Genomic DNA, 27,935 nt, shown 5'->3' on the forward strand with positions numbered 1-27,935 from the left:
ATGAGTCCCCGCTGGTGCCTGCGTTCACTGCGCCTCCTGGTCTTCGCCGTTTTCTCGGCCGCCGCGAGCAACTGGCTGTAAGTCCGGACCCGGCGGGGCCGGGCGGGGGCAGGGGCGGGGCGGGCCCCGGGGGCCGCGGCCGGTGCCAGGCGGCGCGGGGGGCAGCGGGCGCGGGGGCGCCCGGCAGGTGTCTCGGCCGCGGGACGCGAGGCTCGACCGCCCTGTGCGCCGCCGCCGCCACTGCCCCGGCCTCCCTCTGAACACCCCTCTGCCCGTGTCCGGCTCCCAGCTCAGTGGCGGCGACCGCCCGCACCCCGAGGCGGCCTGGGGAGCCCGGGAGCGCAAGGGGCGCGAGCGCGGGACGGCGGCAGGGGCGGGGTGCCGGGTGCGGGGCGCAGCCCCAGCTGGGCTGACAGGTCGCCGAGGAAGCGCATGACGGGCGAGAGCCCTGGCTGCTAAGAGCAGGTTAATCCCCCACGACGTCCAGGAGTGAGCTCCCCGCGCCCAGCTGCCCGCGCGGCGCTGCCGGCTGGGCCGGAGGCGTGCAGGGACCTGTCCTGCTTGGGGGCCCAGGAGTCGGGATAGAAGCAGGGAAGAGACCGGCCGGCCTCCGGCAGCTGGCGCTGGCCGGCCTTGGTTCTCCCTGGAGCAGGAAGAAACTCTGTCCAGAGCTTTAAGAAGGCAGCAGCCCCCGGCTCCCTAAGTCTCACCTAAGAAGGGGGGGCAGTGACCGCTGGTGACCTGTTTCTCCCTGACTGGGCCTGGCTCCTGGGACTCCCTGGGAAGGGGCTGAAGGTTCGCTGGGGGCAGTGAGGGATTCTAAAGGGATGAGCTTCCATGAGTGGGTGAACAAGGAAGCAAGAGGGCCCTGGATCCCTTCTTCATCCCCCTTAGTGATGGTTTTCACCCCTGCCCCAGGCTTCACCCTGGTCCCCATTGCTTCTGCCCAGAACTCTGCCCCCATCGGCCGCCGTGGGCAGTCAGTGGGGAGCCAAGCTCCAATATTGATCTGAAAAGCATGAGGTGGGAAGGGGGATAGCCAACAGTGTAGCTGGGGTTTCCATGGAGACAGTGGGAGAGGAAAAAATTCTCTCTGCATCAAGACCAAAGAACAAATATCTCCCACGAAATTGCCCCGAGTGTCCAATGGCTGTTGCTATGAGGTCATTGCGGCCGCTGGGGCCCTGCAGGCTGAAAGGAGTGCGTTTGCTGGGGTCAGAGCCACCCAGGGCTTGGGGGACGGAGGTGATGTGGAATTCTCCCAGCTGTTCTGAGAGCGAGAGTGAGCGCCTCCAAGGCAGCCCAAAGTGGCTGCGGAGCTTTTGTTTTTTTTGGAGACTTAATTTGATTAACACTTCAGGGGCAGTGGCAGTGGCAGGGTACCACCACCTCTTCCTGCTACCCCTCGGCAGGCCACCCATCCTCCCACCCCAAGTGGGGCCTGGGGGTCACAGAGCCAAGGAGGGGGGCTGATTGGGACTTGGGGAAGTTCATGGTCCCTGGAAAGCATGGGTTCAGAGCCAGGGTCTCCAAAGCTAGCAGGAGTAAGAACTGGCCCAGGGCTGAGGGCTACAAAAAGGCAGAAGAAGTGACAGTTCAAGGGTCTGACCCAAGCCTTGGGGAGAGCGAGACATCCACAGTGGAGTTCTTCAAGAGCATCTAGTGTTTGGGCCCATTTTACAGATGAGGAAACTGAGGCCCCAGGAGGGGAAGATACTTGCTCATCTCAGAGCAGAGAACTGATCCCAGATGTTCTGACTTCCAGGCAGTGACATACCTCCTTCCCTGAAGCCGTCCCAAACTTAAGCCAGCATGGCCCAGGTAGTGTCACTACCCACCTTCAGCCACATCCAAGCCCCAAATCCCAACCAGGGAGGCCGCTCCAGCTTTGGGTCATGCAAACCGTGGGGAATTCCAACAGCTCAGTTCTCCTGCTGCGCTGTGGGGGGTGGGGTGAAGAGGGGCGGCCTAGAAGGAGAAGGGAGATTGGCAAACCTGTTCTCTGCAGCCGCGATGGTTTGGGTTGCCATGTAGCAGGTCTCCGGATGACCCAGCTCGCTCCTGCTCCACCCCGGGCTTCAAGCCAAGGGTCTCTCTGCTCGGCCCAAGGCAGGAGAAACAAGGGGCTTCCCAGGACCCCCACCAATCCAGAAAGGTTGTGATGGAGAAGAGATCTCTGGGCATATTCCAAGAATGGGTCCATCACCAGGCAAGGGACTGGGCCAGCTCTGGGGGAAACAGATGTCACAGCCGGGCCTCCAAGGAGCTTGGAGGAAGACGAGGTAAAAGCAGGCCACGGATGCCTGAGAGCGTGAACATGCGGTAGCTGTCGGAGGAAGGAGACGAGTGAGAGCTGGAGCGGTCATGGAGGGGACCTGGCCTGAAGGCTGTAGAGTCCTAACAGTGATCATTAGAATAGATCCTCCTGTGCTGGCTACATCCTGACAGCACCTGAATCCCATTTTACAGAGGAGAAAATTGAGCATCACGGAGGTAACGGCCCCGAGTCACCTGGCTGGTAAATGGCAGAGGCGTCTAACCCAAAAGCTGCCTGTAGAAGGAAAAGTTTCTGGCAGGCAGATGTCCATCCAGGCATGATGGCTGGCACTGTGTCTTTTCCAGCCATGCTGGAGGTCTGGCCCCAAGAGGATGGCTGGCAGCACTCTCAGAGGGGCAAGGCCGGGGTGTCCCTCCCCTTCCAGTACCTAGAATCAGGCTTCAGCCAGGGCCGGCTGGCTGGCCGGTTGCAAGAGCTGATGCTGTCTGTTGTCTCCGTAGGGCGGGTGGCCTGGCAGAGAGGCCAGGTGTCCCGCTGCGTGCAGCTGTTGGGCAGGATGGAGCTTGGAGCTGGGAGGGCTCTGTAGCCTGAGGCCTGGGCAAGCCCAGAGAAGCTAGAAGCTGTTGATTAGACTTGTGTCTGGCACCAGGAGTGAGTTGACAGCTTGTGGCAGCTCCCACCACTGAGGGAGGGAGAGAGGGAGTGATGGATGAAACGGTCCATCAGTGGAAGGCCTGGATCTTCCACAGACCTGGGCTTGTAAATGTCTCTGAGTGTTTCCCCTGGCACTGGGGCCATGCTGGCAGTCAGGAGACTTGGTCCCCAGAGCTGGGTGGCCTGGGATGGTCTCTTTTTCCCTCTGGGCCACAATCCTCAGCAGATTGTTCTGAACCCCAGATGGAAGTATGGGAAGAGTTAGACAGATAAACTAAGATAGAATAGATAAACTAAGGTTTTATCAAGGAGGATTTCCTGAAGAAAGGCGGTGACGTGCTGAGCTGGGGCCCCCTCGGAGGCCCAGTAGGCACGGCCAGGCGGCCTGTGCTACGTTCACAGGTCGTCCAGCAGGGTGGCAAGGGCAGATGGCATACAGTTCCATCCCAGGTCTGCCCCTGACCAGAGGGGTGACCTCGGACAAGGTACTTACCTTCTCTGAGCCTCGGGTTCTTCATCTGTGAAATGGGACAGACACGTGAGGGTGCTGAGGCTACAGAGAGCCTGTGCACATGGCATGCTGAGCACAGAGCCAGTGATGGAAAGGGCAGCCGTGGACGAGGCTGCCGGGAATGGTGGCAGCTGTCACTGAGCTATACTCCTGGTTACAGAGACGATGGAGAGAAATGGCCTTCGGGAAACTGCCATCTACCTCCTGTGACTTTAATCACACAGGGAGGATCCCAGGCTACTGCCTCCCCGGTTTTCAGCCGGGGCCCCTGCAAGAGCCTCACCAAGCCAGGAAGGCCAGCTCGGCTCCTGGGCAAACCCTGCTGGCTGGAGGGGATGCTGCTAGGAGCTCCCTTTGCTGCCCCTGGGGAGGGCATATCGCTCCACGCTGGATCCGACTCCTCACAGGCATGCCTCCCCGTCGCCCGGCCAAGTTCCCATGGGCCTGCTCACCCAGCAGGCGCTGGAGTGTGGTGCCGCTCCCTTGCCCACGAGTGGAGTGACGCCTGGCGCTCTGGGCCGGGTGCAGCCAGAGCCAGCCAAGATGTGCAGTGCCAGCCCCGCAGCTAAAGGCGTGGTCTGTCTGCCCTAGGAAGTGTCCCCCTAGTCTCTGGCTGAAACCCCCGCTCCCTTCTAAAGAGCAAATGCGCACCCCCGTGGGTCCCCTCCTGCGGCTCTGGGCGTTGGATTACAATCACTGGCATGCCATGGCTCTTTACAGTTTGCACTGGGATTTCTCTCTGTTGGTACTTGGAGCCTGTGCTGTGCGTTGTTGAATGATTAGCAGCATCCCTGGCCTCTCTACCCATCAGACACCTGTAGCGCCCTGCCCCCCACCTTCCCCCCCACACACACCCCACCAGCCAGGGAATCACCAGAAATGTCCCCAGACCTTGCCAAATGTCCCTGGAGGGCAGAATCACCCCTGGTTGAGAATCAATGGCTTACGAAGCATTTTCACACCCATTTCCTTATAAGACTTCCCTGGTGGCTCAGATGGTAAAGCGTCTGTCTACAATGCGGGAGACCCGGGTTCGATCCCTGGGTCGGGAAGATTCCCTGGAGAAGGAAATGGCAACCCACTCCAGTACTCTTGCCTGGAAAATCCCATGGACAGAGGAGCCTGGTACAGGCCGGGACCCCTGCGAGTTTGCCAGGAGACGGGGGAGGCAGAGAGGGGTTGGGAGGTGGAGAGGGGGAGCTGGGGGTACAGCTCCTGGTACAGGCTCCTCTGTCCATGGGGTCGCAAAGAGGCAGACACGACTGAGCGCCTTCACTTCACTTCCTTATAAGAGCCACATAACCTCTGCCCCTTCCCCTTCAGAGGAGGGAGTCCATGTCCAACCCCACTTCAAAGGCCCAGAGGTGCGGTGGCTTCCCCAAGGGGCATCCTGCATACCAGGAGCAGCATTTGACTCGCTCTCAGATGTCCAGACCTCGTGGTTTTCCATCCTCTCCTTAGAGAACTGTTTCCTATCATATATTGTTGTTGTTTCATCTTTCAGTCGTGTCCCACTCTTTGCAACCCCCATGGACTGTATGTAGGTCACCAGGCTCCTCTGTCCGTGGAATTCTCCGGGCAAGGATATGGGAGTGGGCTGCCATTTCCAAATAATGTGGCTCCTTCTGCACGGTTAGAAACTTCCAGAGGCCAAGGCTGTGGCATGAACACCTCCCAGCAGCCTCAGCGCCTGGCACCTGCCGGGCCTGTAGTAGCTTCTCAGTCAACATTTCATGAACAAAGGAAGCACAGGCCTGTTCGCTCCTGAGGGTTTTAAGTTGCTGTCGCATCAGGCCCCATCCGATGTGGGCCCTCCCCCTCTGAGTGGGAGGGAGGCTCTGCCCTACTGCCCCGAGTCGCCGGTGATGCTCAGGTGTGCCAAAGTGGGTGTCAGGGTACGCGGCTGTCGGCCAGCAGATGCGCGGCTCTGGCCCACCCGCAGCTCTGGGCCAGGGCACCCACTCAGAGCCAGGCTAAGAGCACTTTCTCCCCTCACCCTCCTCTCAGGGCCCCGGGACCAGGCCTGCCTGAGGGGTTTGTTCAAGCAGCAATCACGGCCCAGCTGTCTGCCGTGGCTTGACTTTCTTCCCTCAACCCTGGATTAGCAATTGAGCAACTCAGCATCTGACAAGACAGTGCTCCCCAAACCTGTTGAAACTCGCCCAGCTTGGGCCCTGTGGGTGCCTTGGGAGAGCTGAGCATTTGCACCAAGCCTCATCCTCTTGTCCCCCGCTCTGGGAAGAAGGGCTTGGTCTGAGCCAATTGGGCATGGAGTTGGCCAGGGAGCCACCGATGAGGGGGGTGCGGGGAGTGACATTTGCCCACCCCATCACCCCCACTCCAAACAAGCCTGCAAGAGCCACTCGGTGGACTCAGCTGGGAGGCAGGGCTGTGACCCCATGGTTGCTGTCCAGATTTCCACAGGAGTTGCCAGGTTTTATCTCTGAGTCCTGAGCTGCATCTTCTGTGATCCAGCCAAAGCTGGAAGAAGGCTCGCTCCCTGCCGTGACCCCCAGCTCCCCCTCTCCCCCTCCCAACCCCTCTCTGCCTCCCCCGTCTCCTGGCAAACTCGAAACCAAGCTCCGTTAGTTCCCTGGCCAAGTCAGAACCCCCGCAGCGGAGGGGACCTGGTCTGAGAAAAGAGGCGAAGGGCGGGGGATGGCGGGGAGTATAAGGAGGGAGGGAACCCCCCCGACAGCTCTCAGCTCACAAGGGAACTTGGAGAGGCCCCTTAGAAGCAGCATGACACCGCCAATGAGACCAGAGGGGCCTCTTTGCCGCTGTGACTCCAAACGGTCCTCTTAGACCGTTTCTCACTGTGTTCACACACAAGTCACTGTAGACCTGGATCTCAAGAACTCCTCTCCAAGGACTGGAGACCGCACGCAGGGTACCCCCCTTGAGTCAGGGATGCCTGGCTGTCCTGGCATCCCGGGGCTGAGAGGATATCTCAGCCATCAGAGTCAGAGGCTCTTGGAAGTGCTCAAGTCAGCCTCCTCCAGGGACACCGAGCCTCCGAGCAGGAGGGCGAGTGGCTGGCGAGCCCTGTTTGATGGCGGCAAGCACTTCCTTGTCCAGACAGCTTCTCCATCAGGCGCCGTGCTAGGCACCTGGTGGTCACAGGGCACAGCAGTGGTAGACCTGGAACGCCACTCGAGGTCTCTGACTGCTTTCCGGACCTTTCCCTGCAGCAGGTGAAAGCAGGCCTGCAGCCCACCCCCCTTGCCCATCATCCCTGCTGGAGGTGATGAGCGACAAGGGAGGAGCTCAGGTTTTCCCGCCAGCCCTGTTGGGGTGCGAGTGTGGGCTTAGCCGCTGGCTCCCCCAGGCCTGGGCCTTGAGCAAGGGTGCACCAAGGCCAAGGAACTCGCTAGAAACCTAAAGACACAGCGCATGAGCCTCACTCAAGGGAGCCCGCACTGCCCTCTGGACAGCTCAGGCGGCTTCCCCATCCCTCCTGGCACCCCTCCCTAGGACTCCCCCAGCCCAGCTGCGGAGAACCACTCAACAGTTTGATAGCTCCAAGGCAGGCAAGGCACTCCAGGGAGGAGGGTCAGATGGGTCTTTGCAAGGGAGACGCTCTCTGCTGGCAAATTCGGGGGCGAGCCACGGTCAGGAAGTGCCTTAAATTCAACGCCCACTGGGCCCACAGCCACACCTTCCCCCAGAGAGAGAAGGAAACTTCTCCCCGCCTGGCGCAGCTCGGGAAACAGCCAGGTTCAGGTCTGAGCTGCTATTTGCTGGCCCTGAGTCAGCCACCAGCTCCCCGGGGAACAAATCCTGTGAGATGGGAAATAAGAAATGGGGAGTGGGGCGGGATGCCAGGAATGGCAGGTAAGGACGTGGGGGCCACATTGGGCTGGGAGTGAGATGTCGAAATGGAGGAAGAGACAGACAATTCTGGGACTGTAACACTGCAACAATAACCCATCTTTTTTTCATTGAGGTAGAGATGAAACATGCACAATACTTCAATGCTGATTCGTCACACATGTTCAGCTAGACCACCCCGTTTTGCGTGCGTGCTATGACCCCTTGCTCAGTAGATGTTTTTGAACACATTAAAAAAAATAAGGAGAGAGACAGAAGATCGGGGTGCTGAGGCTTCTGACGATGGGGAGTAAAGGGAGCCAGGGATCCCAGGAGACGGGGAGGGGGGCCGAGCAGACAGCACCCTAGGGTACAAGAGCAGGGCCTTGGGCTGCAGGGAGGCTGTCATTCCGCTCGCAACTGAGGGAAAGCGCTTGGGGGCAGAGAGAGCTTGACGTGGGCACTGAGAGCTCTATGGAGCCGCGCTCCATCTGGGGGAAGAGTGGCATGCAGGCAGCGCCCACCACCCCACGGCCCCTGCGGGCATCTCCAGGGCCAGCCCCTCCTCGCTGGCTACCCCTGCAGGGCTTTCCGGCCAACGGCCACAACTCCTTCCACTGCCTGAGAAGCTGCAGAGGTCACGGACTCAGACACTGTCCGAGCGGCCACGTAACCTCCAAGCCATCATCCTCTCCAGCACCCCTCACCCCTGAAAGACGCCTTCACTGTCGGGCAGGAAAGACACAGGGTCTCTAGAAAGAGAATGGAAGAATAAGACTGCCTTCCTCAGACCGGTGCCCACTGATGCCAAACCACCAAGTCCTTTGTGCCCTGGGCCATCGCTGGAGCCTGATGAGCCAGCCCAGGTTGAGAAGCCAGAAGGACCTGTTTTCAAGTCTTGACCACCCCTGAATGGCTGCACAGCCTTGAACACGCACCTCTCTAAACCTCGGTTTCCTCATCTGTAAAACAGAGGGGATGATACCCACCTGGAGAATCCTGCATGAATTTACGACTCTATATCCATGTAAGGTGGCTTACCCGGTGGCTCAGTGGTAAAGAACCCACCTGCAATGCAGGAGCCACAGGAGACGCAGGCTTGATCCCTGCATCAGGAAGATGCCCTGGACGAGAGCATGGTAACCCTCTGCCATGTTCTTGCCTGGAGAATCCCATGGACAGAGGAGCCTGGCGGGCTACGGTCCACGGGGTCACAAAGAGTCGGACATGACTTAGCACACACGCGTCCATGTAAGGATATAGTGGAGCACGTGACTGCTGTTTGAGGAGCAAAGTGACAAGGGGTGTAAGGTCCCTCTTCCTGTCATCTAGTCCCAAGAATGGTTTCCAGGTGTCCTGGGCACACCACTATCCCTGCCACCCTCACGCCGGGGTCCCCAGCTCCGAATCTCTTAACAGCACCATCCCCCGAGTCCCCAGACCACCCGTTCCTAGAGGACCCACCTAACAGGCCAGACCCACTGGGAACACCCCCTCTCTCTCTGAGGACTCCATCAGGAGACTCCGTCAACCATCCACAGTTGGGATCAAGGCTGAAGTGATCCACTGTCCCCAAAGGGCACGTGTCCTGCCCTCTGGGATGCTCAGTTGAAAGAAGGGCTGGGAACCCAGGTGGAAGGGAGCGGATGGAGCCAAGCCAAAGACAAACGAGCTGAACCAGCCTGGGGTCCCCCAGAAGAGGGGGCAGCTCAGAGGACTAAGGAGAGGCTTTGGGAGGGCACGGATCCTGACGCTGCTGATGAACATGCTAATGATACGGAATAGCGATAATATAATCGTGTTGCCAGCAGGAGAGGAGTGCCTGCTGTGTGCCTGTTTAACCCACCTCAGCCTCCGGAGATCGAATGCTTCTTCGCCCCATCCTAGAGGGGAGGACACGGCCCCTCTCTTGCCGCCAGTAACACGGAGACAGGATGCTGACCCAGTCTGTCCATCTCTCTTGGGCAGTGCCTCGCACCACCTGCCACGGGAAGGGATGAGAGTCTCGGGACAGGGCCACCAAGGCGACTGAAACTGCGGGTACAGAAGCCCCCCCGAGGCCTGAAAACCGCTGGGGATGTGGACGGCTCCTGGGAAACCACGGACTCCCCACCCGCCAGGAGTGCCGGGGGGGCCCCAGATGGGTCGCAGACCCTCTCTCCCTCACCCGGCCGCATCTCCCTGGGCAGGCGGCTCTCTGATCAGCAGGCACCCGGTTCCTTCGGGCTCCTCCTCCCAGTCTCTTGGCCTCCTTCCTTCCTGGTGTCACCCAGCAGGCACGACCGCTCCTCGGGAGGCTCTAAATGCGGCCTGGGCAACAGGGAGGCCTGAGGGAGGAGGGGGCAGAGAGAGGCTCGGGCCGACCTCCCAGCCCCCACCTGCCCACCACGGGCCGGGACCCAGGGCACTGACCCGCCCGGCCTCCCAAACGCTCCAGCAATTTCCCGTCCCTGGTCCTCCTGACTGCGCAGAGCCAGAGCCGGGGCAGGAGGCGGAGAGGTGCGGATTTTCCTCTAGGAATTTGTGTGTGTGTGTATATATATATATATATATATATATATATATATATATATATATATATTTTTTTTTTTTTTTTTTTTTTTTTTTTTAAGCCAACAAACCTGGAAAAGCTTGGGACAAGCCCAGCTAATTTTAGTTTCTAATGAAAACAGCAGGTGGCTGAGAGGATCTGATCTCCCTGGCAGGGCCAACGGCCCTCCGGCCTCGCAGGCGGCAAGCACGGGCCACAGGGAGGGCCTCCTGGGAGGAGCCTGGCGTACCCCGAGCCCCTGCGGGAGGAGACGGGCACGCGCTGGCTGGCAGTGGGGCAGCCCAGGGTGGGGAGGTGGGGGGGTAACCTGATTGATGGCACGGCTGTGGCTGGAGTCCTAGGTGGCCCTGGGCAGTGGGTGGCAAATGGCTAAGCCTGTGCTCAGCAGCAGCCGGAAGCAGCCTAAACGGGGGCAATGTAACCCCAATGAGGGAAGAGGCAGGGGTGGCCGAGGCCCTCCGCCGCCTGGCCGCGTCTTCCCCAGGAATGGCCTGTGCGCTTGACATCTGAGCCAAGCCCAGCCCCAGGTCAGAGAGCAGCACGCGTGTCTCTGGGGGAAAGGTTGAGCCACCTGAGAGTGTGGGGAGGGCATTCCTGAGGCCCCTGGGGCCAACTGGGCCTTGCCCCCTGGGCTCTCTAAGTCCTCAGCAGGCCCAATGGCCAAGGAGCCCCCAGGTTCTTCAATCACCCCTGCCCTCCCCTCTCCTGAGCACTTTGCAGGAGGGGAGCTGAAGGGACCTCGTGAGCACAGGGCCCTCCATCTATGTTGCAAGCATTCACTGAGCACCTTCTATGGTCACAGCCTGTGCTGGACATTGGGGAGGCCACAGGCTGGACACACACCGAGCGGGGCGTGACGCCCTGCAGCTGTCAAGCGAGGCAGGTCCACAACCGGGGTGCAGGGGAGAAAAGGTCCCAGTGTGAGCTGGGTTTGCATTCCAGCGTTGCTGCTCACTAGCTGTGTGACCCTGGGATGTCACACCCCACTCTGGGCCCCAGTTTGCTCATCTGTAAAATGAAGCCAGGCATCCTAACTGAAGAAGCAGTGCGGGCCAGGGCCCACGAGGCTTGGGGTCCTAAGCCCCCCGCCCCTTCTCCAGTCCCAGTCCCATTTCCAGTTCTGACTTCCCACCCTTTCCAGGCAAGAGAGAATCGGAGGGGGTTAGGGCTGTGCGGCCTCCCCATGGGAGGGGTCAGCTGAGGGGCCAGATGAAAGCAGGGGCCGAGGGTGGTGGGCATTGGTGCCAGCCTTGGGGGGCAGGGACACTCCTCAGCGGAAGAGCTTTCTCAGCTTCTTCCTGGAAGCCGTCCCGGTGACTCACAGCCGTGGCAGGCCGGCAGCTCACCCCTAAATCCCTTCTACTGTTATTTCAGCCTGTGTCCCTCGTTGAGTTCTGAGCGGGGCAGGCGGAGGGTGGGCGGAGAGTAGGGGGCTCCGCTGGTCCATGTCCCCCGCCTTCAATGGCAGGGCCTCCATCTATCAGCCTACATGGGATGGGGCCAGAGGCCTCTGCGGCTTAAACCCCTCCATCCCCGCGGGCTCTGGCCCTTTCGCCTGCAGTAGTACTTTGAAGAGACAGGCTCCAACAGGGCGGGGACTGGTCCAAGGTCGCACTGTAGGTGGGTGGCTCCGCCAGGCCTCCCCTGCTTGCTCGCCCTGCCCGGAGAACCCCCACCTTGGACACAGAAGCCAAGCTTCCGCACCACCTGCCCTCCCCTTCCCCCAGCCCCTCAGCAAGACACGAGAAGCGGGCAGAGCGGAGGCGGGGGCCGGCCAGCTCTGTGCCCCCATGTCACCACCCCCCCCACCTTCTCCTAGAAGCCAGCTCTGGCATCTGACCAGGAGAGGATCCAACTTGTAGGCCCAACTCCTAGTCCCCCATCACTGGGTGGCCTCCCAACATGGACCTGGCCCATGGCCAGTAGCCAGGCTCTTGGCGCCCCCTGCAGGCCAAGAGTGCCAAGCAGTGCCAGCTCCACAGCTGGGCTGGGGGTACCGTGGACCCAGACAGAGCCCCCTCCCCTTGCAGAGGCACCGTCCCGCGGACCCTCAGCCATCTTTCCACCCCTGTCTCCCTTCTGAGATGCTCAGGCATCTTGCCCAGGCCTCACAGGGATGCTACCAAGCCTCTGTGCCTCCTCTGGGCAGGACTCAGTAGCAAAGACTGGGAGCCTCCCGGGAGGCAGGCAATGGGGGGAGTGGGGGCGGGGGGGGAACTGCCTCTCCCCAAGACCACCCACCTCCACCTCCCGAGCTGCCAGGGAAGGGCGAGAGCCTCAGCGTCGCGGCACATCCAAAAATCAGCTGAGGGCAAGACGCAGCAGCCGCATCGCACCAGCGGCCTGGGGATCAAAATCATCACCTCCACTTCCCGGAAAGCCGGATGCAGGGAGGCCCGGCAAGCAGGGGGGCGGTGCAGCCGTGAGGAGAGAGGGCGCCAGAATCAGGTTCCTGGGGGACTGGGGAGGGAACACCACCAGTGGTCACCCATGGGCTTCCCCTAAAACCCCTCCAGCCTGGCTTCACTGCTACTGCGGGGAATGTGTTCCAAAGCCCACATACCCACCAAGCCCCGCCTGGAGTGGGGCCCAGACACCCGCGCTTTCAGCAAAGCCCGCAAATGTTTTGCTGCACAGTCAGATTTGAGAACCATCACTCTGGTCCAGCCCCCACGCCCGACAAAAAGAATCCGGCTGCTGATGGTATACTGCCGGTGGGGAGAGCTCGGCAACCCACAGGTAGCCCACTGTCTATCTACACCTTGGCCCGTGTCTTTAGGTCCAATGAACCCAGCTCCCAGCAGCCTCTGCCCACCGGTGACATTCAAGTCCTTGAGCCATTTAAAAGAATATCGTCTCTACAAAAGGCTTTGAAGTCAGGCAAAACCAGGGGCAAGTCCTGGCTCTGCCTCTTACTTGCTGTGTGACACTGCACACAAGGCAAAGTATCTGTGCCTCAGTTTTAACCTCTGTAAAATGGGAGCTCATTGGCTTGCTGAGGATTAAATGCAATCACGTAAGTGAAGCGTTAGGCTTTACTGATTAAGGGCCATTGCTGTTGCTGTTTAGTCGCTAAGTCGTGTCTCTTTGCGACCCCAGCAACTTAGGCTTCCCTGTGCTTCACTATCTCTCAGAGTTTGCTCAAACTCATGTCCATTGAGTCGGCGATGCCATCCAACCATCTCATCCTCTGTTGCCCCCTTCTCCTCCTGCCTTCAATCTTTTCCAGCATCAGGGTCTTTTCCAATGAGTCGGCTGTTCTCATCAGGTGGCTGAAGTATTGGAGCTTCGGCTTCAGCATCAGTCCTTCCAATGAATATTCAGGGTTGATTTTCTTTACAATGGACTGGTTTGATTTTCTTGCAGTCCCAGAGACTCTCAAGAGTCTTCTCCAGCACCACAATTCAAAATCATCCATTCTTCGGCACTCACCCTTCAAATTAGTTATTCTTATTGCCATTGTCATAAAAATCTCCCTTGTCTTACTAGGATTTCGGTGTGATTTTCTGTCTGGGTACCGTGCATTTATTCATTCCTTCACTGGGCAAACAGATGTCAAGTTCACACCCCATCGTCTGAGGCCTGGCTCAGACCATCTTTCACACAGGATCCCTGTAGTGGCCTGACAACGGTTCCTTGACTTGGCCACAACTGGTGGTCACCCCCTCACATTACAGGTGGGAAAACTGAGTCCCAGAGCAGTGACCTTCCCCCTTTATCTTTCTTCTGATAGAAATCTGTACAGCTTCCCTTTTGAGACGCACCAGCATCTTCACCTCCACCCCGGAGAACCACTGCTCCTGCCTCAAGGAGGCCTGGGTTGCTGGGCTGGTTCACTGTAGAGTCTGGTGCAGCGGGACACCTCCTCTCTTTATATTCAGAGCCCCTGATCTGTGAGGTTGGGGCTGAGGCTGAGTGTAGGTAGAGCTGGGGTCTGAGTCTCCTGTGGGAAGTTGGTGGGAAGGTCCCTTTCCTTCCCTGAGCTGACCAGTAAGATAAGGAGTCTGGACCAGACCAGCTGTCTCATTCCTGAAGGCTGTGATTCTGTGTGCTCTGTTGTATCTCCAAGAACCTGGGAGGCAGCGCCTGGCAGCCCTGCCCTAAGCGGTGGCAGGGGCACCTCCCAGTGAAGAGGCAGAAAGGGAGGCAGGGGAGGAAAAGGAGACCTTCCAGAGTCACCGCTCAGCTCTCCTTCCACCATCAGGGTGCTACTTGTGCGCCTACTACGTGCACTGGCCTCAGCCAAGGATGCTGGGATGGGTGGGTGGGGACAGGTTCAGGGGCAGAGTTTGGAGCACAAGCCTCGGGGTCATCCAGACCCAGATGCAATGTAGGGCTGCTCTTCCTTACAAATTGGGTGACTCCGATGGCCACCTCCCTGCTTTGAAATACGACCTGACACGTAGTAGGTGTTCAGTGAATGCACACTCTTCCCTTGAGAGAGAAACCCCTTTTCTTCCTCACAGGGTCTTTCCCCAGCTCTGCTCCCACCCCAGTGAGCGTCCTCGTATCTTGCTCCGGGGCCCCTTACATCCAGGCCCACATCACAAAGCCATCGTCATCAGACAGGGCAGAGCCCTCTGGGGCCCTTATGGAGGAGGACAGGCAGGGGAAAGGCCCATGGGGTCAGAGGAGTCTGAAGCTCGGCTCTGTCACTTGCTACCTGGATCCCCGTGGGCATGTCACCCTCTTAGCTTTTATGTTGGAGTCCATGAAATGGGCACAATATTTGTCAACTCATAGATTGGGGGTGAAGTGGGTTTGATCCCTGGTTGGGGAACTAAGATCCTACATCCCATGTGGTGTGGTCAAAAGATTACAAAGTCAAACAGTCATGCTCTGTCTGTTGAAATGGATGCAATGAAGCCCCCTCTCACATGCGCCTGATTGCAGAGTGCCTTGACAGAAAGCCGTGTTATCTGGCCTGGGATCCCCTTCCAACACTGTGAGGTGGGGCAAGTGCTGGTGCCTCATTCCCGGGTGGTAAAGAATCCAGAGGCTGAGCGGGGAGCCCGGCACACTTTGTTTTCAAAGCTCACACTCCTTCATCGCCGTCCCCAGCCCTGAGTCCTCACTGCACGCACTGTCCTAAGTGCCACCACTGTGATGCTGGTCTCTGCCTGGGGGTCTGGGAAATGGCTGGCAATGAGGATATCGGCCGTTGGTTAGCCAGAAGGTGGGCTTAGGTTGCGGGGGTCCCTGCCTGGGGATGAGGGAAAGAGACACAGCAGACCAGACAGTGGCTCCAAGGCTCCCAGACAGAGAGCATCTCGACACGCAGGGACAATATCTGGTGTAACATCGGGGCCCAGATGCCCATGGCCCAGGGGGCCACCAGGCGGGGAGGCATCCCACGGAGGCTGTCAGCGGCTCTCCTAGGGCTTCCTTTAACTCCAGCCGAGATGGAGGCCTTGTACAAGACAGCCCTTCCCCACTTGCGCCCCCCACCGCCCAGGCAGGAGGGCTGTCCCTGGACCCAGAGAGAAGCCAGGGCCTGATCGCTGGGGCACCTGGCTCCCAGAGCCCTGGACAGGGCGGGGGGCCTCCGCCTGGGGGTGGAAGGAGGGGGGCAGGCGCTCTGCCTGGCGTCCCACCGCACCCCACCCCGCTCTCCGCAGGTACCTGGCCAAGCTGTCGTCGGTGGGAAGCATCTCCGAGGAGGAGACCTGCGAGAAGCTCAAGGGCCTGATCCAGAGGCAAGTGCAGATGTGCAAGCGGAACCTGGAGGTGATGGACTCGGTGCGCCGCGGCGCCCAGCTCGCCATTGAGGAGTGCCAGTACCAGTTCCGGAACCGGCGCTGGAACTGCTCCACGCTCGACTCGCTGCCGGTCTTCGGCAAGGTGGTGACGCAAGGTGAGGGCGGGGCTCATGCGGGTGCCGTCTCCTCGGGGGGCGGGAAGGGGAGTCATGTGCTTGGGAGTGGCTTGACCGGTCCATCGCTCATCACAGGATGGCAGGTGGAGGCCCGGGAGTGAGCAGGATGCAGCGGAGGCAGGGGTCGGAGGCAGGAGGGCCTTCCTTCACCGACACTGTAGCGCAATACCCTGGGCAGCATCTTCAATCCCGGGGTCATCATCCTGTTTCAGAGTCAGAATCCAAGACTCGGGCAGGGGAAAGGATGGAGCCGCCTGGAGCTCCTCAGAGGGTGAACAGCAGAATCAGAAATGAGATCCGGGGCCTCCAGACCTCCAGCCCCATGCCGTTCTTACCTTAGCACTCAGCCTGCCGCGTAGGCAAGACTGCCTCCTTCGTCCGTACCTTTGACAAACCCTATTGGGAACCTGACCATGCCTGGCTCTGAGACCCTGGGAAGACCACTTGGATCCTGTCCTCCCAGGCTCACGGTCAAGGTCAATACTGACAGTCCAGCTGGGGCAGTGGCCCTCACACCCATAGCACCGGCAAGGGACCAACTGTTGAAGTGTTTTAAGTGATACGAACGCATCTGGCCCCTTGAGACAGGCTTCCATCTTGCAAATGAAGAAACTGCAGCACCCAGAGGCTAAGGCACTTGCTTACGGCCACAGAACTAAAAGCAGCTGAGCCAGGCCTTGAGCCCACAAGGTCCAGCTCCAGGTCGTGTTCTGTCTTACCCACGGTGAGGGGACACAGGAGCCTTGGGAGCCTGGGGTGGAGCTTGCCCCAGCCAGGGCAGGTGCTCAGGGGGAAAGCTCCCCCAAGGAGGTAGGCCCTCAGCTGACACCAGGAGTATGAGAAGGCCTTCAAGCCAGAGGAAGGTAGGCCAGGGCATAGAGGACGCTCCAGGCAACTGGAAGGCTCCCCAGGAGGGCACCGGGTCAAGCTGCTGTCCTCCAGGGCACGCTGTGAACCAGCTTCCTCTTTTTCTACTACTTCCTGAGCGTGAAACTGACACTCTGGGCCACCGACTGTCCACGGGCCCCGTGATGTGCCTGGGCAGCAGGAGGGCGATCCTGGGCCAACCTTTGTCTTGGCACCTGTGAGCCTGGAAGGCTGCGACTGCCGGGCTTGTGGCAAACCATTTAGATGTTGTTGGAAACCAACTGCGATAGAAATTTGGAAGCCTTTCTCCTGAGAGCTGGCAGGGGCCAAAGAAGGCACGATCGTGCTTGGCCCAGCTGAATGTTGCTGCTTCGTGGAAGAAGCAGAGCCCCAGGGTGCAGCCGGGGAGCTGAGGCCCTCCTAGGACCCGAGTGTCTGTCTGTCTGCTGAGGCCCAGATCCTAGGCTCAGCAGCAGACCCTGGGCCTAGGAAGCCCCTGGCACACAACAGGTGTTCTGGGTTTCAGGAGGGTTGGTGAATAGATGGGCAGGGTTTCACACGCCAGGTGCTCTCATACCCCCGTGCCTTTGCACGTGCTGTTTCCTCCACCCAGACACCCAGTCCTCTTTCTCCGCCAGTCTTTCTCTTTCTCCCTCCTCCAATCTTCTCAGCTCCTGCAGGCAGCGGGGTTGCTTTGTTCCTCAGGGCTCCAGAGCTCTTTGTTCATGCTGGGGTTTTCCCCCACTTTTTTGGTAATTGTTTTTTTTATAATTTTGAACTTAGAGAAAATTTGCAACAATAGTACAAGGAATTCTCATATACTCTCATTTTTTAACGACTTTTTTCTGTTATGGGCCATTTTTTAAGTCTTCACTGAATTTATTACAATATTGCTTCTGTTTGGATCTTGGGCTGCCCTGAGGCGTCGGGGATCTTAGCTCTCCAATCAAGGATCGAACCCATGACCCCTGCACTGGAAGCTGAAGTCTTAACCACTGGACCACCAGGGAAGTCCCCCCATATACTCTTTATAAAAAGAGGATATGACGGGTTTATTCAGTCAGCTCTCATCTTCCTTTTTTTTTTTAAACTGAGGAATAATTGACATGCATTATATTAGTTTCAGGGTATAATATAATGAGCCAATAACGTGTATATATTACAAAGTGATCACTACAGAAAGTCTAGTTAACATCCATCACTACACAGATGTAGACATTTTTTTCTTGTGGCAAAAACTTCTAAGATCTCCTTTCTTATCCACTTTTAAACATGAAGTACAGTATTACTATCTATAGTCACTACACCGGACAGCACGTCCTCCTGATGCATTTGTTTTTATAACTAGAAGTTGGCACTTTTTGGCCCCCTTTACCCACCCCCTGCTTCTGCCTCTGGTGCCACCAATTTGTTCTCTGAATGTATGAGTTCTATTTTTCCTATGAAGAATTGCCGTAGCCTCTTTACCTAGATTCACCAGCTATTTACATTTTAACCCACTTGACTCATCAAATTCTCTCTCTCTCTCACTCCCTTAACACACACACACACACACACTTTTGTCTCAACCTTGTGTGCCCATGTGGCTTTCAGTGCACCTTTCACACTGACCTGTGCTGGCTTTCTCCCCCACCCCACCCCCACCTCCATCCCTAAACCTTGAACTCTTTCAAGGCAAGACAGATGTCTCATTTACCGGCTTCCCAGCACATGGCCGAGCCTGGCATGGAGGATACAGTCGATGGATGCCATCCAATGGCAGAGAGCAAGTCAGGGCACGGACTCAAGGGGCAGAGGAGGGGAGGCGCAGATCGGTGCAGCCCGAAGCTGGTGAGGGACCCTGCTGAGAAGTGCTTTCCTCGCCTGTGTCTGCGCCAGGAACCAGGGAGGGGGCCCAGCCCTCCCAAGCAAGCTCAGGGAGACGCCGAGACTCCGACCAGGTTTGGCTGGAGCCTGCTCGGGATTAAAAGTCCAAGTGACTCAGTCAAGCATCCAGTCTCCTCAGGGCTGAGTCAGGGTGGGCATTCACCAGGCAGCCACACCAGGCCATCACACTGGGCAGCCACACCAGGCCATCACACCAGGCCATCACACCAGGCAGCCACACCAGGCAGCCACACTGGGCCATCACACCAGGCGGCCACACTGGGCCATCACACCGGGCGGCCACACTGGGCAGCCACACCAGGCCATCACACCAGGCCATCACACTGGGCAGTCACACCAGGCAGCCACACCAGGTCATCACACCGGGCAGCCACACTGGGCCATCACACTGGGCGGCCACACCAGGCCATCACACAGGGTGGCCACATTGGGCTACCACACCGGGCCATCACACTGGCTGGCCACACCAGGCCATCACACCAGGCCGCCACACCGGGCCGCCACACCAGGGTGTCACACCAGGGCGTCACACTGGGCCGTCACACCGGGCCGTCATACTGGGCAGCCACACCGGGCCAGGGCCGTCATGTTCTGGAGGAGTCTGAGCTCTTCCCACCCGTCCATCTCCTCACTGTTGCATTTTCCATTTTCTTCCCTAGTAAAATGCCTCCTGGGAAAGCCTTACTCTATCCCCACTGAACAAGAGAAGGGACTCATCCCTCTCAGGGTGGCTGAGACGCTGGGGAAAGAGCGTGGGCAGCGTGGCCTTGGGGGAGGGACCACCCTCCGAGCCTCGGAGTCCTCACCTGCCAGTGGGACCCTCCCCTGCGCTCACTCATAGAGTCGTCACCAGATACTGTGATTTGGGGCAGCAACTGGCCTGGGCAGGCCTCTCTCACAACTCCCAGGTTTTGGGGTCAGGAGGCTTGGCCGGTTCCCAGATTCATGAGCAGCCTGGCTGGGGTCATGACCTCAGACCTGGAAAGGTAATAGGTCACAGATCCCTCCAGGAGCCAGGCCATTCTTGGAGGAAAAAAGTAGCTCCATTTGTGGAGGGCACTGCCTCGCGTCCAACCACCCTCACGACAACTCCAAGTATGTAGTATTATTCCCACGTTACAGCTGAGACAAGTGGTGCAGCAGGCCGAGGGTGTAACCCACCCAGATCCAGACCTGATCCAGGCAGAGACCCGGGCAAAGTCCATCCCGTGTCCAAGCTTCAGCGGCATATCCCTTGGAAAGGTGGCTAGGGGGCAATCCTTGTCCCCGCATCAGGATTCAGAGATGATGTCTCCATATCCCTGAATGACTCCCAGGGGTGGGGACGGCTCTCTTACCGCCAGCGCTGCCTGAGGCAGCACGGCTCTAACCCTGCACCCCCGCTACCCCCCGGGCAGTGGACCCCCTCCGCTCCTGGCCTACAGAGGCAAGACAGACGGTGACCCATAAAGACAGTGTGTAAGTCTGGGCCAAGGCATGTGCTCTGGGCTGAGACTATGCCAGGAGTTTGGTGAAGTCGGCAGGGGGCGGGGGGCGGCAGGAATGGGGCAGGCGGAGGTTCTTGGCGGGGCAGGCGCTCAGGGCCAGATGTGGGATGGCCTCTGTGCGGTCCGGTCACTGCCGGATCCCTGCGCCTGGGGCAGCATCTGCGCACGTAACTGATAAACATTTGTGGAAGGAATGACGAATGACCAGGGCTTGAGCAGGGAGGGAGAGGTTGTGCGGTCCAGTCAAAGTTCAGGGTCACCGTGAACAGGATGGGCGGGGGTCTCCGAGCGGGGCTAGCCCGAGCAGGATGTGGAAAGGTGGGGAAGACACCAACCCCTCGGCTCCCCGCTCCTTCCCTCTGTGCAGGATGCTGGGGCCCCCCTGCCTCTTCACACCCCGCTCTGTGAGCTCCACTGCACCCCTGTCCCGAGAGAGCGGCCTCCCTGAGCTCTGAGGCCCCGTCAGGCCCTGCCTGCCACCTGGACAGGACAGGTGATGAGTTGCAGCCAAGTGAAGATTCAGCCCAGGCTGTCTTTCTAGTCCCCGAGTTCGAACATCAGGGCATCTTTTTTTTTTTTTTTTTTTGGTTGTGCTAGGTCTTAGCTGCATCACATGGGATCTAGTTCCCTGACCAGGGGTCAAACCCACACTCCCTGCTTTGGGAGCTCAGTCTTAGCCACTGGACCACCAGGGAAGTCCCGGTGCCTCTTCCTGGTGGCAGCATCAGGCTGGAGGCGGGGAGCAGATGCTTCTCTGGGCTGCAACTCCCTGACACCTGTGCTCTCACCTTCGTCCTCGATGTTGACATCACGTTGGACCAGAGAAGGGGGCCTCTCGAGCCAGCCTTTGGTGCCATCAGATAAGTCACAGGAGGCCTAGGGAGGGGGTGCCCCGGAGATACTCCGCACTAGGGGTTCCTTGAGGACAGGTTCCTCTGGGCCTCCCTGGTGCTGGCACAGGGCCTGGCTCACAGCAGGTAACCCTCTGGTGAAGGAGGAGGTGCCTCCACCCTAAGGAAGCTTTCAGCCCAATGGCCAACATGCGGACAAGTGGCCCTCAGGGTATAACTGCCCTACCAATATTTGTTAGGGAATGAATAAAAGGGCATTAATTTCACCCAACAGTAACATTCACAGCAGCTATTGTCTCAAGCTCCTGCTCTGGGCCAGTGACTAAACATTTCCTGTGTTTGACGTCAGTAGATTTCCAGACCCACCTGAAGAGGTCAGGACGATGTCAGCCCCGTTCTTTGGACACAGAAACCGAAATCTCACATCTAGGAAGTGACCAAGCCGGGACCAGACTTCAGGCCTGCCTGGCTGAGCATCCACGCTCCTCCCGATAACCCTTTCCATTTCCAGGGAGCTGGGAAAGGCCCGTCACTGCCAGCTCTGTACTGGGAGGAGGTGAGGGATAGCGTGGCCCCTGGAGCTTCCCGTCTGGCTGCAGACAAGCCACACAAGACACTTAGAAGACGAAACAGTCAGAGTGGACAGCCAGCCGGGGAGGGGACCCAGGGTCCCAGGAATCCGTGATGGAGGGTGGGAGGAACTGTCAGGGCCTGGCCTCCCGGGGCAGCGTTATCTTCCCCATGTTAGAACTGGAAAAAGGCACAACACAGCTTTGTCCAGCTCCAGCGCCTTTACTCTTTCCCCTGTCCTACGTTGTGTTGTAAATCCAGAGAGGCTTCCTGGAGAAGGTTTCAAGAAAAACAAACTAACAGCTTTTGCCGACAAGATAGCAAAGGAAATTGGACAGTCAAGCGAGGGGCAGGGATGGGGAGAGACCAAGGTCAGGACTCTCTCAGAGGCCAGCCTGTCCTGCCCCTCCTCCTAGGACTCCTGCTGGGCCCACTTTGGAAACGTGAGCTATGCTCGGAATGCCAGTGCCACCAGGACACCTGCCTGGTGCCCCAGGGCATCCCCGTGCCCACGGTTTCCTCTCCAGCCCAACTCAGCCTTTCTTCCCAACACTCCCTCCTGCTTAAACGCCCTTCCTTCCAACATCTGGGGAGACAGTGCATGTGATGTGCTCGGGACAGCACAGGCCCCAGTTCCTGCTCGTCCACTGGCTGACTGAGGGACCCTAGGTGAGCCACCAGCCTCGTTTTCCCTCCAGGAGCAGAGCTGGAGAGAGCTGGGTGGCTCAGGTCATCATGAGCACGTGGACAGGCCCTGGCATGTGGGAGGCCCTCAGAAAGGGTAGTTATCCCTGGATCCTGAGGACGACTCTGAATTTCCCAGCTGCAGGCAGCGTTCGCACCTTGGAAAAGAGGACAGTGAGGTGGGACCCAGAGGACGCTCAGGATTTAGACCCTTGGAGCCAGGGAAGGAGGTACAGAAAAGAGCAGGAAGAAAGGGGCTGGATGTGGAATGGAGCAAATGGCTTTATGGAAACGGCAGGAGCTGCGAGCTATGGAAACGGCAGGAGCTGCGAGCAGCTGCTAGCACTCTCGAGTGCTCTGCCTTCCCCTCGCTGGCTCTGCCGTCCCAGGAGGACAAAGCCAGGACTGTCCTCCCCCTGCAGCTGGCATGCGCAAACCCTCTGACCAGGGAGCCGTCATCTACCAGGCTGCTGGGGAACTCCACTCCGCGGCCCTCACCGCTGCACCGCAGTCCTTTTTCTGGGTCTCAGTGGTCTCTGCCCGGTGTCCCACTGGTGAGAAGCCTCCATCCGGGACACAGGAGAGAAGCTGGGAGGAGCCACAGAGCTGGAGTCAAGGGATGGGGACTCAGGGCTGCTCAGAAAAGGCCGCCACCGCTGCCATCAGCTCTCAGCACAGAGGGGCTTGGTCACATTCTCCAGGCCTGGGGGCGGGGGTAGTGGGGGGGGGGGGCTCCCGTGCGGAGCACTGCTCACCATCCCCCCAGAAAGAACCCATAAAAGGAACTGGACAGGTCCCACAGCTCAGGGCTTCGTACACAGAGGTGAGAAGAGATGGGCTGTTTATTCCTGGGGACTCTGGGCTCCAGGGGGCAGGACTGTGTCAAGGTTGAAACGCTGGAGCCAGGCTGACTGAGTCTGATTCTGCCTCCCCCGCTTCCTGGCTGGATGTCCTTGGGCCAGTCGCTTCACCCTTCGGTGCCTCAGTTTCCTCATCTGTAAAATGGGGAGTAAAAGTCTCTACTTCACAGGGATGTTGTGTTCAGACACTGCATGACACAGAGTGAGCTCTAAGCTTCAGCTCATGCTATTATCTTCATTCCAGAACCTCTTCCGTTCCACCCAAGCAGAGAGAACCATAGTGCCCTTGCTCCCGAGGCCGCAACAGGGGGGCCTGAAGTTCTGGCAGATGGGTGTTGGCTGGGGATGAGGCGGAGGTCTCCCTGAGCACCTCACGGGGCGCCCTGCACCCAAGGCGACCAGCGCGCAGGGGAGGAGGTAGGCCCAGAGCTTGGGGCAGGCTGGGGGCCGCCTGAGGGCCCAGAGAAGCAGAGGAGCCGGGACTGCGCCCGGCCAGGAGCTAGGGCCATCCTGCCAGTCCCTTCCACCCTATCTCCTGCCATCCCTTCCCCCTTGGTCTTTGGGGCAAAGATTTGTGCTGGTTCAGGCCTGGAAATACCAGGAATACCAGAAACTAAAGTCGTCTCTCTTTGGGCGGCCACAGCACGAAACCAACCAACATGATCCTGCTATTAACCTCGATTAACTTGGAGAGGATTCCGCCTCAGGCTGTCGGCCCCCGCGGCTCTGGCCAAGCCCCTCACGCCGGCCCAGAGTGGCCAGGCCACGGTAGAGGGCAGGCCGCGGGGAGTGGGCGGCGGGCAGGATCCCTCGCTCGAGGGCCGGACCGAGAACAGGGCGTCTTGAGCCACGGGGGCCAGGGCTGCCCCCCACCCCTGCCCACAGACGCGGGCACACAGGAGGTGATTGTTTCCGCCTGACCACGGCGACTGCTCCCCAGGGCAGCCGGGAGCACAGACCTGGGTGTCGCAGAGGTAATTGCCAACCGCGAGGCCAAAGCCTGCCCCCTCCGCTCCTGCGGACACAGACACTCCAACAAGAGACAGAGGGACAGTCACGGGCACACAGAGGCCCTCACAGGGCCCAGGAGAGGTGCAGGGCCCGTCCGGTCACACACCCAGCCAGCCGTGCGCACACGCACTACACACACACAGACACACACACACACACACACAAATATACCCCCTCCCACCATCCACATCCCCAGAAAGAGCCTACACAGCAGCTACACCCCCCGAGGCACAGTTCCTAGGAGGATAAAAACACCCATTCAGGCGAGAAACCGGGCAGACACCAAAATAGAACCACCAAGAAGTCAGGGGGCGGAAGGGAAGAGACAGGGAGCAGAGGCGGACTGACCGGAGCTCAGGTCCTGGTTCTGTCACTTCCTGACGGGCGACTGGGACCCACTTCCCCTGCCCAGACCTGCACCGGGCCGCCTGTGAAATGGTCAGCTCCCCGGAGGTAGAGGGCGCCCCCTCACTGGCAGTGGCCCTGCCTGGTAAGTGGTGGGGCCGTTGCTACTGCCATTTACCCTGAAAGGTCTAAGGAACCAAGGTGGTCTCAGAAATGGGTCCAGCCTCAGCGAGGAGGGGCTAGGGCAGCTTCACAGGGCGAGGGACCCCCTCGGAGACTTCAGAAGAGGCAAGAAGAGCCAGGCAGACAGGCCCGCCCCGGGACTCCTGCAGTCTTGGCACGTTAATGCACCTCTCCCTGCCTGCCCTGTCGCTCACAAAAGGACGCTAGCATCACTCATCTCCCGGAGAGGCCGTGAGAGCAGGATCTGGGGGTAGCTCAGAGCACTGAAGCTGGACCGGCGCCACTCAGCTACGAGCCGCGTGGCCTGGGATGAGCTGGCTCATCTCTCTGAAAATGGGGATGACAGTTGTACTTACTGATGGGTGTGGGGCGGACAAATGCCTGGCACGTGTGAAGACCGCGGGGCAGTGCCTGGCGGGTGTCGCTGTGTCCGGTCGTTGGTGTGCTGAGAGTGTCAGCTCAGCATAACCCGTGGCTCCACAGAGTCGCTGTCTCGCTGTCTCTCTCCCTGGCCGCCATCGTCCAGGAGGGTCCCATCGACCCCCCTCTATAAAAGAGGGTGCCAGGGGAAAGAAGCGCTGGGACCCAGCCCTGCCCCCCTCTGCCTCCCACAGGGACTCGGGAGGCGGCCTTCGTGTACGCCATCTCTTCGGCAGGTGTGGCTTTTGCGGTGACGCGGGCGTGCAGCAGCGGGGAGCTGGAGAAGTGCGGCTGTGACCGGACTGTACACGGGGTCAGCCCGCAGGGTGAGTGGGGGCGCTGGGGAGGGCATGAGTGGGTGGCCGGGGGTGCATGGGGGGGGCGCCTGGGCCAAGCCCTCACTCACCCGTGGTCTCGGGTGCCCCCCGCCCTGCCACCCACCCAGGCTTCCAGTGGTCAGGATGCTCGGATAACATCGCCTATGGGGTGGCCTTCTCCCAGTCATTCGTGGACGTCCGAGAGAGGAGCAAGGGGGCCTCATCCAGCCGGGCCCTCATGAACCTCCACAACAATGAGGCCGGCAGGAAGGTAGCGTGGGCCCCCCTCCCTGCCGGGAAAGGGCAGGCTCGGCAAGGGCCCCAAACCCTCCCTGCCAGGCCCCTCCTGTGGGGCGGGGTGTGTGGCAAGAGGGCAGACAGGTGAGCAGGCCTCACGGAGTGTGAATGGCCATCCACATGCGTGTGTGCACACAGCTGTGTGTCTCCATCCCTCCGTCACACACACACCACCCACCCCTTGCTCTGCGTCCCTGCCAGGACCGTGGCCTTGACTGTGACACCGTCTGCCATCTCAATACCCACTCCTCGAGGGTCCTTGAGTGGCAGGTGCAATGCAGCCCTGTCCTTCCCCTCACATCAGCTGTCACTGGTTCCAATGACACTGCCCTCTGAAGGGTCCCTCCTCCATCAACCCTGCGCAGCCCCGACACCAAGGACAGTATCTTGGACTGTTCCCCACATAGCTGAGCAGCTCCTGTGGCATACACAAGGGGCTTAAGACAGAGGAAGCGCCACCCTTTCTCCCATCCTGCGGCATCCCAACCTCGCCCGCCCCCTTCCGCGGTCCACCCCCAACCGCGGCGGCCCCTCCCCAGCCCCGCCCCCACCCACCCCCCCACAGCTCCTGACGCCCCTCTCACCTCCCCCTCCCCCGCAGGCCATCCTGACACACATGCGGGTGGAGTGCAAGTGCCACGGGGTGTCGGGCTCCTGCGAGGTAAAGACGTGCTGGCGAGCCGTGCCGCCCTTCCGCCAGGTGGGCCACGCCCTGAAGGAGAAGTTCGACGGCGCCACGGAGGTGGAGCCCCGCCGCGTGGGCTCCTCCAGGGCCCTGGTGCCGCGCAACGCGCAGTTCAAGCCGCACACGGATGAGGACCTGGTGTACCTGGAACCCAGCCCGGACTTCTGCGAGCAGGACGTGCGCAGCGGCGTGCTGGGCACACGGGGCCGCACGTGCAACAAGACGTCCAAGGCCATCGACGGCTGCGAGCTGCTGTGCTGCGGCCGGGGCTTCCACACGGCCCAGGTAGAGCTGGCCGAGCGCTGCAGCTGCAAGTTCCACTGGTGCTGCTTCGTCAAATGCCGGCAGTGCCAGCGGCTGGTGGAGCTGCACACGTGCCGGTGACCGCTGCCCGGCCGGCGCCCAGCGACCACCTCGTGGCCCCCGGAAAGGCCGATAATTTAAACAGTGCCCCCAGCCAGCCACCACGGCCCCAAAAGATACTGGTTGTTATTTTTTGTTTTGGTTTGGTTTTTGGGTCCCTTGTGTTATTTATTGCCCGGACTGGGCGGGCGGTCCCAAGGGCACTGACCGTGGGGCCGCCCTGAAGCGAGGGCCTTTGTGGCTGCCACTGACCAAAGGGACTTTGCTTGCGCCTCTGGCTGTCCACATGTGGCCGCCGCTGACCACTCACTTCTTGTCTGTACCCGTTTTTCTACTTGCGGACTTCAGGTGGGTAACGGAGAGTGTCCCAGCCACCCATGCCGACTGACCCTGCCGTTCAGGGAGAGGGGTGGCTGGGGAACAGTGCAGTCTTGATGGCAGCCTCGCCCTGATACTTACGCGGGGGCCCCTGGCAGCTTCAGCCTCATCACCCCTCAAGCCCCCTGGAAAAGGAGTGGGTAGACACACCAGGTCTCCATGGGCAGCCAGCGGTTCAATCTCTGCAGGACCCTCTAGGCAAGAGCAGCAGATGAGGCCAGGACCAGCGCAGGCTGCAGCACCCCAACCCTCAGAGAGGGAGACGCGCCCCTTCCCCCAGTTCCCGGTCCCGCCCAGGCAGGAGTGCGGCTGCAGCCTGGATCAGAGACCCCCGCTCAGCCTTCACCGTGACTCTTCACAGGGCTGCTCCTCCATGAAACTAAGAACACTAACGTCATACGCGGGAAAGGGCCATGTGCAAAAGCCCTCACCTGACTTTCATTTCACCCTCTTAACCAAATCTGTTGAGCAAACACTGTTCTAGGCCCTGTCCTGGGCCGTCTCACTGGATGACTGCGGCAGTCCTGGGAGGCCAACCAGACAGGGACGCACACTTGTGCTCGTTTCACAGGACAAAGGGCAAAGCTCGGCTGGGTCCAGGACCCATAGATGCCGACACGGAGCCAGAAGAGCTCTCCAGCCAAGCCTCCTCTTGGGAGCCTGTTCCCAAAGTCCCAGAGACTGTAGGGCCCCCTTGGGTCGGAGCCTCAGGGACGGGACTCCAGCAGCGGGAGCCGCAGACCACAGGCCGAGCTGGAGCCCACGTGGTTCCCCAAGGAGGGCAGAGCCGGCTCGGAGGAAAGCGGGGGCCAGCAGCCAGGCTGACAAAGCGAGGTCTCAGCACGGAGGCACCCCTGCCCCCAGGTACCGTGGGGCCTGAAGCAGCGCCCCCAGAGCCAGCCCCACAGCCTAGGCCTGGCCCTGTGCACCCTTCAGACCATCAGGAGCCCAGCCCAGACGTCTGTGGGCAGGACCTGTACACAGCAAGCCCCGGCCTGACCCAGCTGCTTCTCAGGTGGGCTCCTGACCCCCCCGGGACCTCACTCCCAGC

General features: G+C 59.7%; 1 protein-coding gene and 1 long non-coding RNA gene across 2 annotated transcripts; one reads left to right on the forward strand and one right to left on the reverse strand.

Annotated features, from left to right (window-relative positions):
• Positions 1-26,527, forward strand: WNT4 (Wnt family member 4). The gene is made up of 5 exons (XM_052657954.1): positions 1-77; positions 15,423-15,658; positions 25,039-25,170; positions 25,290-25,432; positions 26,060-26,527. The coding sequence occupies exons 1-5, from the start codon at positions 1-3 to the stop codon at positions 26,525-26,527; spliced, it is 1,056 nt and encodes a 351-aa protein (XP_052513914.1).
• On the reverse strand, positions 8,356-9,757 carry LOC128064936 (uncharacterized). Its single transcript, XR_008201025.1, has 4 exons — positions 9,666-9,757; positions 9,421-9,580; positions 9,100-9,234; positions 8,356-8,531 (listed from the first exon to the last, which is right to left on the reverse strand). It is a non-coding gene; the product is annotated as an uncharacterized LOC128064936 (long non-coding RNA).
• Positions 26,528-27,935: the final 1,408 nt, after the last annotated feature.

This window comes from Budorcas taxicolor, chromosome 2 (assembly GCF_023091745.1).
Source record: "Budorcas taxicolor isolate Tak-1 chromosome 2, Takin1.1, whole genome shotgun sequence".
Classification (NCBI taxonomy): domain Eukaryota; kingdom Metazoa; phylum Chordata; class Mammalia; order Artiodactyla; family Bovidae; genus Budorcas; species Budorcas taxicolor.

Coding starts and splice junctions, on each gene's coding strand:
- WNT4 (XM_052657954.1), top strand. CDS start 1: ATGAGTCCCCGCTGGTGCCTGCGTTCACTGCGCCTCCTGGTCTTCGCC. Junction 15,659..25,038: donor CGGCAAGGTGGTGACGCAAG/GTGAGGGCGGGG, acceptor TGCCTCCCACAG/GGACTCGGGAGGCGGCCTTC. Junction 25,171..25,289: donor ACACGGGGTCAGCCCGCAGG/GTGAGTGGGGGC, acceptor CCACCCACCCAG/GCTTCCAGTGGTCAGGATGC.